The 15,445-nt window shown below is 33.1% G+C and overlaps 1 protein-coding gene across 1 annotated transcript; it reads left to right on the top strand.

Annotated features, from left to right (window-relative positions):
* The first annotated feature begins 12,804 nt into the window (after window positions 1-12,804).
* Window positions 12,805-14,912, top strand: LOC145564777 (uncharacterized). Its single transcript, XM_081624981.1, has 4 exons — window positions 12,805-13,034; window positions 13,583-13,793; window positions 13,881-14,513; window positions 14,676-14,912. Exons 1-4 carry the CDS (start codon window positions 12,805-12,807, stop codon window positions 14,910-14,912), a joined length of 1,311 nt encoding a protein of 436 aa, XP_081481107.1.
* The last annotated feature ends 533 nt before the right edge of the window (window positions 14,913-15,445 follow it).

Genomic DNA, 15,445 nt, shown 5'->3' with positions numbered 1-15,445 from the left:
CGTCGCAATGGAGTTATTTACAAAAATCTACGAAGTGTTATGAAAATATTGTGTGGATATCCATTATCCTTATATCATTCGGGAATATTCTATATTTAGGGTTTATTGTTATCTAAGAAAACCCTAGTTATTGTATTCTATGTATATATATCCCTAATATATGGAATAATATACACAGATCAATTCTCTTTCAATTATTATGTTTTCCCTTATTTTTACAACACGTTATCAGCACTACCAAAGCTCTACTTGTGTGTATCAATTATAATCAGGTACGCTTTCACATATGTACATACGGGTTAATTTTAGAGATTAGATTAAATTGTTAAAGTGAAATTAATCTTATCAAATAGTAAAGCTTCTTCATATAGATTTATTTGATACAATAAAGATTTTTATTTTTAATGAATTACATGTTCTCGTATTCAAATATGTATTATCTTATGTGGGCATGTGTTATCATATGGAGTCATGATAAATCATGGTTTAATTGAATCCAATTTTTTTTATTGATCTTGTTGATTGTATGCGCTTCTTTTTCTTTTCTTTGATTATTGTGATTTGCTACAACGAGAATAATTGTTCAGGTGGTTAGTGATGATCAGTTTAAATGCTTTGAAATCAAAATTCATCAATAGTTAATAATTAATTTGATTGCATCCTTTAATATCATTTTATGTGATTGTTCCTTGGAGCAGTATAAGATAAATTGATAAATTAGTAATTACGAAGTATTATAAATTAAAGATTATCTCTCATTTCTCCCTATTTACGTCTTATGAGTCATGCCTATACTAATTGCCCAATTGATAATCTGTCGTAGATGTGTTAAAATCATGGTCACTTTTTGATTTAGCGATAATTCGGTGATTTTTGGAAATTAAACATGTGCGAGTACCTTCCTGGGTGTAAGAAGGAATGAATGGTAATTATATTCCAAAGTAACGTCAACTATATATATTACAAGCTATAGTCTAAATATGTGCAAGGAATAAACTAACTAAGGAAAATAATAATATCCTTATAAGGGGATATTATTTACAGCTAGCAAGGAATATATGCCTAATTAATTAGAAAGATTACAATGATAAAGTCAAAGATATTATTATACGTAAAAGATAACCAAGGAAAATATATTAATTTACTCCATTAATTGATATCTTCTCCAATACTGGGTGCCTATCTACTTGAATATGTGATATGTGTTGCGTGTTGCGTGCTTATGCCTGGTCATTTGGATTGCATATCAATTACTAACACTTCGTACTAAAGTAATTACCGATATTATAACTATTCACGAGACAACTTCTTAGAATAAATTTGCCCTCTAAAACTATTATTGACATCATGTTGTAAATTTGCTAATAATATAGTATTAAAACATTGTTTGATTTTGCTCTAAATTTCAAGTGGTTACATAACCTCCAATTGTTTTTACGTTTTGGAAAACTTCTATCATATGGAGTACAACTCTCCAAATAATTTTGATATACGTGTGATTTAATCTTGAAACTTTATATTCTAATTTTATTTTAAGTAGTGGTAGCTATATTCACTTTGTGATTTGTCTATTATGTAGTCTTTTATAAATCCTAGAATGTGAACTACAATAGTATGATGTCTACTTAATACAATATGATAAAGTATACCTTATGTTACCCCAATCCGCTATTAAGGTGATTGTTTTCTTATCGATGCTTATTTAGATTACAATATATTATCACATTGATAATTTATTGTTTATTTGATGATTATCATTATCCCAACATTGGTTAATTACATTGGATTATTAGTAACTTATCAAATAATAAGTTTTTACACAATTTTTAGGCTAATAGATTAACGTAGATACACCTACATTTTTTTTATATATTTTATTTTGCATTAAGTTTCGTTTGTAATTAGCTACTAGTATTATAATTATTATGATTGTAAATTTTGTAATATGAAGAGCTAGGATATTCCATTTCTACTTTTACAAGGATCTATAGGGCAATTACTTAGAAGTACATTTTGTGCAACAGCCCTTCCTATCTGATAGAAAAGGATCCCATGATCCTGAACCGATCTTACCTGGGATCGCAAATCCCTTCCTTTGCCCTACTCTTTTTCTTCGGACACATTTGGCACGGGTCTAGAACCTTATTCAGAGTTCTGGTCCATTTACAGTTATTGCTTCTGTAAACATAGTAGAAAATGTTAGACCAATCTCAGAGCTGACACAACCGAATTGGTTGAAGAAAAGGAAACCCCAACGACCAAGTACTCCCGCCCCAAAAAGCGGAAACCGTGAACCAGAAAAGGTTGGGTAGAGCCGGATCTAAGCGTTGGCTAGGTAAGCGTCCTGTAGTAAGAGGAGTAGTTATGAACCCTGTAGACCATCCCCATGGGGGGGTATCTCGATTGAAATACCCATAAATGGAATTTTCCGTCAAACTTCAGTGAAGGATCCATAGGGACGGAATCTAAGCATGGTCAGAGATTTTTCTTCTTGTAGTTCCGCTTCTTGCTCAAAAATGAAGAAAGACTTGTCCGTTAATAATCACCGCGGGGCCCTTATGCCCCGAGTGCTCAGCTTCGCTCCAGAAGTGGGGAGGCCTACGCCCCATAGAAACTGTCTACCTGAGACTGTCCCTTGGCCCGTAGGTCCTGACACAAGGTGCCAGCTTCTTGTAGACTGAACTTTCTTTGGGCTCCGAGTTGTTTTTGGGTAAGATGGTAGAATTTTTCTTCGCCACTAGTGGCTTGATTAATCGAGGTATAGACATGAAAGTATAAGAACTCAACGGGACCTTCCTTCCCCCTCGAATTAGACAAACAAAGAAGGGGGAGGTCCCATTTAATTCTTTTTTTAATTATCATAATTTTTTAGAATATTTTGGTTCCCTAGAGATGTTGAATTCTGTCCGAGTAGCAAAGCTACGACCTTGTGAGAAACTTGTTTCGAACGCCGGGCTGCTATACCCTTAGAGCAGAGCGAAGTGGAGTTTGGCCCTCGCCCCCGGAGGATCCAGATAAAGAATACTACGCTCGTACATTCACTGTTTTTGAAGCTTTAAGCCACTGCCTATGAGTCGCCGGCTCATTCTTCAACAGGCACGCGGTCAGGGTTGTGCCCCCCTCCCACTGCTTGAGAGCTTACGGTTTCATGTTCTATATTGATGATAAAATCGAATCCTGGGACGCAAGCAGTGATTCGATTGATGATGAAGAAAGAGAATTCTTGGTTCAGTTCTCCACTTTAACGACAGAAAAAAGGATTGATCAAATTTTATTGAGTCTGACTCATAGTGATCATTTTTATTAAAGTTCTTAAAAAAGGAATCTTACTATTTGATTTCTGTTTTAAAGTTCTTAAATCTTTTTTATTTTTTTTTCAAAATATAACTAAAAAAAATTACAAATCTAGAATAGCATTCTAATAAGTTTTAATTCGAAAATGGATTTCGTCTATATAGAATAGAATTCGAAAAAAATAGATGAAAATACCTAAGCATCCGCCACCGAAGAGTTTGCTGTCGGAGGAGTCTGCCATTGCTGAATCGCTCGCTGACGCCTCAACAGATGCTCTCTTGCTGATCCGGGGGTGCCACATGTAGGAGTATGAGTCAATAACGAATGAATAGAATATTAACTAGATGAATATACTGTTACATAGCAATATACGTGATTAAGCCATATGCAAGGTAGTGTTACTATTTTCCACTACTTTAGCAATCGGCATTAAGTTCTTTTATTCGTATACGAAGTACGTGATTTGCTTTATATAAATAACATTACTGTTTTTTTAATGTTGCGCTATGTGATTTCAAATTATCACAGACTTATCATTTTGAATTGAATTTATAATATTTTCTTTTATAGCAAATTATGTTGAACTTGGCAAAACTTGAATTTGAGGCTCTTGATGTTACGAGAAAGAATTATTTATCTTGAGTACTAGATATTGAAATTCATTTTCTTTTGATAAGTTGACAAGGTGTTATGTATGTATTCTATTGTATTTTGTATTTGAATGTGTATAGAGGGCAATCTTTTATATTGTTTATTTTATGTGAAAGGAATTGATTTAGGGATTATGATCAATAGTGGTAATGATGACAATGTTTACTATATAATATCATATTCCTTAATGTAGATGGATGATTGATAGATGTGTGGTTTATGTAAATAATTATATCATATGGACTCGAAGTCCCTTAAATATTCATGAAGGGTCAGAAAGCCCTAGGAATAATATGAAGACCTATAAATGACCTAGAAATTTCTAATAGTTTCTAATGTATGTTGCTTAGATAATCCACCGTTTATATAAATATTGTGTCCCTATATACACAAAGGTCATGTGAAACTATACAAAGAATTTGTAAGTTTATATATTATTGTCTTTTGAGTGGATATCCAAGATACCAAACTCTAGCTGAATATTGATAAATAACTAGATATATTCATTCCCGAAGTGAATGAGGAATTGCATACTTAATAGAGATAAGCATGCTTGCGCATACTTGCGCATGATGTTCTTTTGATTATATATACTCCCTCCGTGTTTTTTTAAGTGACACACTTTGACCGACACATAGTTTTAGGAGATTTTATTGACTTTAATAAAATAAGATGTTAGTGGGGTAGGTTGGAGGAGTGAAAAATGATAAAGTAAAAGAATGTGAGAGGAAGTGGGGACCATGAAAGGAGTGAGAAATAATAAAGTAAGATATAGTGGGGTGAAGATATATTATTAAAATGTAAGGAATTTCTAAAAGAAAAAGTGTGTCACTTAAAAAAAACGGTCGTTTAAGGAAAGTGTGTCACTTAAAAAAACACGGAGGGAGTAATTCATGGAAAACTTCATAAGAATTGCAAACATGAATACATATTATATTTATGAGCAAGACATAGTATTTATGAGTTAAGAGATTGAACATGACATTGTGAGCAACTCACTTGATAAATATATTTATGCCCATACTTATGAGATATTCCAATTTAAAATGAAGGCTTGATACATGACATTGCCAAAATAATTTCTGACTTATAAACGCAATAGAATTAATTAAAGGTTGTTGCAGGAATTAGGGGAAGATATTATTCATTCCGTTAATTTATGTAACCCTTGCACATAAACAACAAAATACATTGATGGTCAGTTTGATACATATATTAACTTAATTAAATATCAACATTTATTTGATAGAGGTGGCCACACGATAAATAAATTTTTAGTATAATACCATCCCGGAGATGCATATAAATAAATGTCATTGACCATATATATACTTGTTGTAAATGCTTCAATTAAATTAATGTCCCAGAAGGACAACATCAATTGCAGATGAACCTATAATATGCTTGAAGCATGATAGAGACATTATTAAGGAAGTGCTAAATCCCATTACATTTCTAGAATAATTAACTTTCAGTAAAATTTATATATTTCATGATTATATAAAAAGACTCCAGAAGAGTATGAAATGTCTAACAAGATTAATATGCATGTATCAAGATTATAGTCAAAGCTCCAGCAAAGTATGAGTAATTATTGGATAAAGTATTAGTTGATTGTCTTGCCACTTGTATAAAGCACTACTAAAATACGGCCAAATTGCGACCGTCTCTGACGGTCGCAGATTATAGTAAAAACGGTCGCAATTAATAATTGCGACCGTCAACGGTCGTAAGGTGGTGGTCGTTATTCACGTGGTCGCAGAAAATCATTATTACAACCGTTTGACGGTCGCAGATTTTTTGCGACCGTTTTTATTATTTTCAACGATTGTTTAGAAAACGGTCGCAAAAATTGAAAATTGCGACTGGTTAAATCAATGGTCGCAATTTTTGGAATTAGCGACCGCCATAAGTCGTCGCTAAAATTTTTTAAAAAAAAAAACAAAAAAAAAAAGAAAAATCGCACTACTGTACTTCACATCCAGCCTCACCAACCACCGAAGCCACCTTTACCCACCACCACTGCCAACCCAAACCACCTTTACCCACCACTTCTGCCCACCTAACCACGTAAACCCACCGCCGCTCACCCGAAACCACCTAACCCACCACCACCGCCAACCTAAACCACCTTTACCCATAACTTCCCACCCAAACCCTCTTTACCCACCACCACTAGCCACCCTAAAACACCACCAGCCACCGCCCAGCCTTAACCACCTTTACCCACCACCGCCACCACCCATATTCAACCCAAAAATTGTATAAATTTATCAAAAAAAAAATTAAACCCACAAAAAAAAATACCCACAAAATTTCGAACAAAAGTACACAAATCAAACCGAAAATTGAACAAAAATTAAATCAAAATTCGAACAAAATATAACCCACAAAAACTAATTAAAATTTGAACAAAAATCAAACAAAATCAAACCCACAAAAACTAACAAAAATCGAACAAAATCAAACCCACAAAACTTAACAAAAAAAAATTAAACCCGGCAAAATTGAAACCCACAATGAACAAAAATCACAAAAAATTTCGAACAAAATTCGAAAAACAAATCAACAAAATTCAAAAAAAACTTCAAACCAAAATTCAAACAGAAATTCGAACAAAAACTAAAATGAAACAACAAAAATCGAAAATAAAACAAATTTTTTTTAAAAAAATCAGAAAATCAACATACCTTTCCTAATATTTCTTCCTCATGGGGTTTATATGGTCAAATTCGACCATGAAAACTCCAGATCTGAAGTTTTCATGGTCGAATTTGACCATGAAAACCGAAATTATTGAAAAGGATGGTGGCAGCGCGGCTCGTTCATTCATTGCTTGCTTGTGACGGTGGGGCTTGATGTGATGGCTTAATGAAGAAAGGAGATGAAGAGAAAGAAAGAGGAGATGAGAAAGAAAGAAAGAGGAGAAGAGAAAGAGGAGATGAAGAGAAAGGAGGTCGTGAGAAGGGAGAAGGAAGGAGGGCGTGAGAAGGGAGAAGGAAGGAGAAGATGAGAAAATGAGGAGAGAGAAAATAATGAGAAGAAACGGCTGCTCCAACAAAAATAGGGTTAGGGTGGGTTGCGCAGCACTTTTATACTCCATTTTATTAAAAAAAATCATTACTTTATTACGACCGCTCTTGGCGGTCGCAAATGGTCGCAAATTGCGACCGTTTCTATAACGGTCGCAATTTGAGATCGGTTGTGGCGGTCGCAAATGGTCGAAATTGCGACTGTTTCTATAACGGTCGTAAATGTCGCAATTTGTGACCGTTTTTGACGGTCGCAATAGAATTGTTTTAATTTAGAATTATTTTTAACATGTATATTATTTTTAAGACATTTTTAAATACTTTTGCGACCGTTAAATAGCCTATAAACGGTCGCAAATCTGCGACCGCCTTGAAAACGGTCGCAAATCTGCGACCGCCTTAAAACCGGTCGCAAATATTATATTTTGCGACCGTTTAAATGACGGTCGTAAAAAAACGGTCGTAATTTGACCGAGTTTTAGTAGTGAAGATACACATGTTGGTGTTCTAATATCACATCATATCCATGGCCATGCATAAAGTAAGTTTAATAAAGTGATCACTAGTGTTGGAAAACTGACCAGACTTCAAATTTAGAGAATTGATTGGATGTGATAATTAAATTAGGCCATCCGGGTTTAAATAATTACCCGTTATGGAAACCTGAAGTTTCATTTAATAATGTGCTGACACTCTCTCAATGTTAAATATTATGAAATGAATTGAATGGCAAGACATAACATTGAGATTGAGCTATAGTTGAATTGTGATTCATAATAATTTGTATTGATGAAAATTTCAAGAGTTATTAGGTTTTGATTTCTTATATAAAAGAGTAATGGATGACCAGAAATTCACCAAAATAACTTATATATTATTGTCAACTATTAGGTGACCAAAAGCTCACCAAATACTCTATTTAAGTCTTTAAAGATCCTAAATATCACCACCTAATAAAATTACAAGCAAGTGATTTATGCTTGTATAACAATCCTTTTGATTGGGGCTATTATATGTCAGCACATAAGAAATTGTAAAAGAAGGAAAAATGTACAACTGCACAACACATGTCTCCCCATTGACATTGTTTTTCCAGAAGATATAATGAAAAGGGTAATAATAGATACACATGCAGTGTAAAGTTAATGAAGAAATGATTCTTCATTGAAATTGCTCTCCAGAAGAGATAGAACTTGTTTTATACAAATCTTCTGATAAATAAATTTTGATTGTGATCCTCCTAATGAAGTGAATTTTATTAATGTAAATTTGTCTACTAAGTTGGTATAGAATTAAACACCTCTATAAAAGAGATATTCTACCAACTTAGGGGGAGAAGAACAAATTAGCAAAAGTTGGAAAAATTATAAATTAAATAAATAAAAATTATGATCCCTATAATGGTACCTTGAAAAGTTATATGCCAACTTTTGTCTATATATTATCAAGATATGTTGCACATTTATGATTTGATTTGTATTCAGTTATGACTCATGTTGCATAGCGTTGAACATACATTTTGGTCATATTAATAATGTGTATACATTGAGATAAATCTTGCTAATTATACTTGAATCACTACACCTGAAGTGTAGGTTGTATGATCGGTTCCAAAAATAAAGATATGTCTAATGGATATGATATATGGCAAGATAGTGCAGTTTACTCTAATAGTGTAATAGTATATAAATATCATAGTGTATAAATACCTCAAAAAGTGGTATAGATATCTGAATTATTATTACAATAGATGGCCTATGATATAAGAAAAATTATGATGGTACCAATGAAAAATGTATTCAGATATCATTGTCAAAATAACATTCAAATTAAAATTGTACCTTAAGGAATTATATGATGATACCGGTATATGATGAAACCGATAAATAATGCATATGCATGATAGAATGGACTAGTGAATAAGGGATCTGAAATATATGTCCATTTTGATGTCGACATAATGATAATTATCATAAGTTTATCATGGACCAGAAGTCCAATGAAATATGGATTTTTAAATCCACACTGTACAGTGTCTTGCATTATTTCGAGTCTTATGTATGTTCATATACATGTGTGAGTCATAGGTTAATGGATTATTCATTGCATATGTAGGAAGTTGTTAGATGCATTACTCATTGTATATTTTGTTCAATATCTTATCATGATTTCTATATCTCATATTGCATGCATTAATTTCTATATAACTATTATGGTATGTGTGAATGTTCGTCCAAAATATAGTATGGCATATTTACAACATTGATGTGAACTTTCAAAGAGGTATTTATAGTTCAGTGGGCTTACAGTTGTGATGAAATTGTTGATGACATTGATTTAATATCATGTAAGAAAAGTTCCCGAAGAACTTATATGCAACGTATTTATAGCCCTACAAATTTTATATTCTGAATATTGTAATTATTATCAAACTTTTAGTTCATATGACTACATCATTGACATCTTAACCTGAAGATTGAGCATATAAAAGTTAGTGAGAATTACTATTTGTATTTGCAAGAGAATTATCATGTCAATTATGAAATTTCTAAGGAATATTAATGGAATACTTATGCTTGAGGATGTTTTCTTATGGTCTAAAAGAACCATGATCAATGTATATAATTACATGTGTTATATTAGACCATCTCCATTGGTTAGACTCAACTTTGAGTATTGAAATACAAAATGGTGATACCCAACCCATTTCTCAATTTAGCAACTCATGTGAAGTTTAATTTCCCAATGGTGAGACTAACTAAAGTATACAAATGTTACTTTCAATTTATGGCCCACCAAATCATATTATAAGTTATTTTTTTTGGAAAAAAATAAAACTAAAACTTAAATAAAATACAAAATATATTATAATATTGATAAGGGCCCACACTTTTTGTCAAATGAGACTCAAACTTGAGTATCTAAACTTAGCAACTTTATTTTGGAGTTGCTAAGTTTAGATACCAACTTATTGGTATCCTTTGCAAAAAATACTCTCTCTCTCTCCTAAAGAAACTCCCTCTAGTCTCACCATTGGAGATGGTCTTATAATTCATATGAGATTGAAAAATGACATTAGTAATATCAAGTTTTGTCATCAAAATATTATTAATGAATGTTTGATCAAATAATAATCATCAATTTCTATTATCCACGACTTCTAGAAGAATTTGTAACCTCATAAGTTTAACTTTTAAATCAACTATTAAACGGAGATTTGAAATAATGATATTAGAGAAAAACACAAGTATGGTGAAATAAAGACACTTCACATGTTCACATGAAGAATTGAAGATGCAATTTCAGTTTGGGAGGATCGAAGATCAACTAATGTTATTTTACTACATATGAGAAGATATTCAACTATATTGGATTCATTGATGCGGGACTAGAAGATCTCAAGTTATGTTACTTATGTATTCATCAGGGGGAGAAAATACGCGTTGCACTCTTTTTCCCTTGACCAAGGTTTTGTCCCGCATTGGGTTTTCCTGGTAAGGTTTTTAATAAGGCAGCATCTTGAGCGTATTACGAAGACTGTCGTACTCTTTTTCCTTAATTAGGTTTTTGTCCCATATGATTTTTCCTATTAAGGTTTTAACAAGGCACAATCTTCAATAATGGACATCCAAGGGGGAGTGTTATGAAAATATTGTGTGGATATCCATTATCCTTATATCATTCCGGAATATTATAGATATAGGGTTTATTGTTATCTAAGAAAACCCTAATTATTGTATTCTATGTATATATACCCCTAATATAATATACACAGATCAATTCTCTCTCAATTATTATGTTTTCCCTTATTTTCACAACACGAAGTATATAATTATCTCCGATTTTTAATAGAATTCTTCGCCAACACATTATTTGAACTACTCTCTGTTCCAAAGTGACTTACACATGGAATTTTTTTTTTTATCACTATTCATATAGCTAACACGTTAGATAGGTACTGTTATAAATTTTCATAACATAACTCAATTTTTTTCTATAATTTTCATTAATTTACTAATTTAAAAGTAATGTCAAGCTAGTGTATCGTCATGTAAGCAAATTTTGATTGTGTCGGTTATTTTGGGACAAATGTGTACTATCTATAAAAACATTGTAAATTACTATATTTACATTCACTTATTAATATTGTTCAACATTAACCCTTTTATATTAATTTTGATCTAACTTTTACATATATAGGAGGGTATAGATGAAATGGTGTGAATATACTCCAAGTTGAGTTTGAAATTATGAAATGAAAGAGTTAATTTTGATAAATCACCCTAATTTCAAACATAAATATTTCAACTTAATTTAGTTGTCCATTACCAAATTGAGTATCTTACATGTTCTTTTGGACAAATTTTTTTGGTAACTTTCATTCTCTTCCTAAGAGCATCCACATTGGTGCCCCATTTAGATCCCCATTTGAGAAAATAAACAAATGAGGACCTCCCAACCAATGTGGCTTGCTCCCATTTCCTTGAATATAAATGGGGAGGCTCATTTTGTTGGTATGGTTCTGATTTCTTTTTGTGGGGCCCTTTGCCTTACTTTGTCTGCCAACATGTTGCCATTCTGCTTTTTTTTTTTTTTTAAAAAACAAAAAATTGGAAAAATGACCATTGAAGAAACAATATTGCCGTTGAGGTTGCCGAATAATTATTTTTGGCTTACCTCAACGGTAATATTACCGTTTTTTGTTGATAATACTTTATTACTTAATTATTTTTTTTTTTAAAAAAAATACCTATGCTTATATTTTTTTGATCCTCTATAAATAGAGACCAATATTGATATATTTTCAACACTTCTAAAAAATCATAAAATCTATATTTCTCATTAAAAATATTTCTTACAATCTTATTTGGTAATTATGGATCCCAATCATCCTAATTATGGAAATAGATATCAAAGAAATCAAAATTCCCAACAAAACCCAAGTTTCCAATCAAATTCGAGTTCTCAGCAAAATCCAAATTACCGACCAAATCCAAATACCAATCAAATCCAAATACTCAACAAAATTCAAATAATTTTTTTGATCCAAACATGCTAAACAATCCTCAATTATTTTCTATGTTCCAAGCATTCATGAATCAGAATACTCAACAAATTTCCTCACATGGTACAATTTATCCAACATCTCCACAAGTTCAGCCACATCCCACAACTCCCGCAGGAGATGGGAATAACACCAACATGCCATTTGATTATCAATATGCAACGCAGTCACTGGCTGATGATGAAGATGAAGATGAAGATGGGGATGAAGATGAAGTTCAAGTTCAACACATTGAGGTAACTAGTGGTAATAAAGGGAGAAAAAAGGATAGGTGGAATGTAGAAGAAGATAAACACTTGGTTTCTTCTTACCTCAATTGTTCCGGTGATCCGGAGGAAGCAACGGATCGACAAAAGGGAGCATTGTGGAATGAAATCAAAGAGTCCTATGACGCAGCAGTTGGTAAAAAATCGAATGGGGTGTTGCACGAAAGAACCATGAAATCACTTAAAAATCGTTGGAGTCTAATCAACGAAGCTGTTACTTTGTGGGTTGCACAACTTGGTGAAGCGAGCGTTTGCGGGCTAGTGGTTACGTTGTTAATGATGTAGAGGCTAAAGCTCATGAACTTTATCGTTAAAAAAGGAAAGGTGGTCAACCTTTCATATTTTACCATTGTTGGGTTGGAATGCAACATCTTCCAAGATGGATACCTGGTAAAGTTTCAACCGTCGTGAGTGGAGAGAGTTCTAAGAGATCAAGCGATGAAGCTAATATGCCAAAGCGTCCCGATGGTGTGAAAAAGGTTAAAGCCCAAAAAAAATGAAAGGTATTGCAGCAACAGGAGGCGTGGAAGAATTAAACGACAACATAGGTGGGTTGAAAGATGAGAGGGGCCAAATGAGGAAAGGATTATCTGATTTGATCGAATATCAAAAACAACGAGATCAAACTAAATTGAGGTTTAAGACGTTTCAGTTATTGATGACAAAATCGCATCTTGAACCATTTGAGGAAGAGTATCTTGCGAAGTTAAAGGAAGAGTTTTTCCAGTGAATCATCTAAGTTTAGGATAACTAAAATTTTATGATTAATGTTATTGTGTTTTAATGCTTATCGTAATGGTATTTTATGATTATTGTAATTGTGTGTTAAAGTAAAATGTAGTAATAATTTATGCTTATTTTAGTAGTATTTTATGATTTGTGTAACTATGTTTTAGACTAAAATGTAATTGTATTTTTTTAACATCATTAATAATAAAAACAAATTTGATATCTTATCCACTAACATTATCAATATTGGTAGATTACAACCTTATCACCAAATATTGTTTCTTGTCATAGATTACAACCTTATCACCAAATATTGTTTGAAATCTTATCCGCAGTGATGAATGTTTCTTGTCCATATATTTAAGATTGCTATCTTATCAGTATAAGTCTATAAAAGAAGAGTTACATTGTATTTGTTTTTCACAATACCCTTCTGATTCTAACAAACAGCATAGCTTTCCTCCCTCTTGAAATTGTTTCACAAACATGAACCCAAATGAAAATTCTTCTAGCTCAAGTGATAATTTTTTTGATGACTATGTTAGCAACATGATTGCTATGAATGAGTGTCTTGAAGAAGAAGAAGACTTCCTTATTGAGCAAGCTGCTCAATTGGTTGTTGCCTCAGCCACAGAAGAATCAAGCAGCAGAAGAAGATCTTACAAAAAGTTGAAGTATGTTGATAGAGACCGTGAAGCTGTAAACACAAGGTTAATGAACGATTACTTTATTGATCGTCCTTTATACCCAGATTCTGTATTTCGCCGCAGATTCCGTATGAGAAGACCTCTATTCCTTTGAGTTGTGGAAGCAGTTACTGCTAAGCAACATAGATACTTCCAGCAGCGTCGTGACGCAACTGGGAAGCTAGGAGCCACTCCAATCCAGAAATGCACGGCAGCGTTGAGGATGTTACCCTACGGAACTTTAGCTGATTCAGTTGATGAGTACATCAAAATAGCTCAGTCAACTGCAAGAGAAAGTCTTACTCACTTTGTTAGAGGCATTCGAGAGGCGTTTACTGAAGAGTACTTGAGGAGGCCTACTGTTACAGATTTGCAACGCCTCTTGCGTGATGGGGAAAGACGAGGCTTCCCAGGCATGATGGGCAGTATAGATTGCATGCATTGGCAATGGAAAAACTGTCCGCGTGCTTGGAAAGGTTTATACCAAGGAAGGAGTAAATCTGCAACGGTTATCTTAGAAGCGGTTGCCTCTAGTGACTTGTGGATATGGCATGCATTTTTCGGAACACCTGGGACTTGCAACGACCTCAATGTGTTGCAACGATCTCCAGTGTTCAATGATTTATATCAAGGTAAAGCTCCTGAAGTGAACTTTACGGTCAATGGGAACACATATACCAAAGAGTACTATCTAACTGATAGGATATACCCTAAGTGGTCAGTGTTCATCCCAGCGATTCGACTCCCAATGAATCCCGTGGATGAGTTGTTCACCGAACGACAAGAATCGGTTTGAAAAGATGTTGAGCGTGCCTTTGGCGTTCTTCAATCACGTTTCACAATAATACAAAGACCAGCTCTTGTATGGGACGAACACTTGTTGTGGGAGATAATGTTGGCTTGTATAATTCTTCACAATATGATTGTTGAAGATGAATGAGATACATACCAGAATTATAACGACGTGTCTGAATTTGAGCAAGAAAATAGGTCAGTAATTGATGGATCAACTAGGGCAAACTATTTTGTGCAACCTGGTCGATTTAATGATATTGGATTGAACCGATATATGGAAACGAGAGCCGATGCATGGGATAGAAATGTTCACAACGCCTTACAAAGAGACTTGGCTCAGCATATATGGCAACATTGTGGGCGGTCTACCGATGCTATTAAAGATCAATATTAAAGCTATCAAAAAAATTAATTATGTTGTTTCGTGTTTAATTTCATCTATGTGTGTTTTTTTAATGTATTTAGTGATTGTAATAATAAAAAATAATAATTGCGTTTCATTATTATTTTATTAAGTAATGAGATTAATTTCTCTCAAAAAAAAGTAACGAGATTAATTTTTTTTAAGCGATGAGATTAAATTTTTAACGGTAACGGTAAAGCGATTAATTTTTTCTAAGGAAATTAATTCAATTATTTAATTTGTTTAATCAAATTAGGAGGGAGAAAAGGTGGTGGGGTATGGAAATATAGGAGAGAGAAAGTAAATGGGAAGGTTGATAAATGTAGGTATGGAAATGTAAAATGGGAAGGGTATGAGATGAAGTTAGTGGAAAGTGATGTGGACTAATGAGGTGAGGAGAGAGAAATTATGGGGAGCCCCATGAATGTTGATGCTCTAATCCTACCTGGTTAAGGTTAATATACACATAACCATATTCCAAATCAAATATAATTAGTAGATATAACTTTTGTATCATATATGCT

Source organism: Chenopodium album, chromosome 10 (genome assembly GCF_948465745.1).
Source record: "Chenopodium album chromosome 10, dcCheAlbu1.1, whole genome shotgun sequence".
Classification (NCBI taxonomy): domain Eukaryota; kingdom Viridiplantae; phylum Streptophyta; class Magnoliopsida; order Caryophyllales; family Amaranthaceae; genus Chenopodium; species Chenopodium album.
Note: the sequence above shows the minus strand (reverse complement) of the source record. Positions and strands in the feature narration are given on the sequence as shown.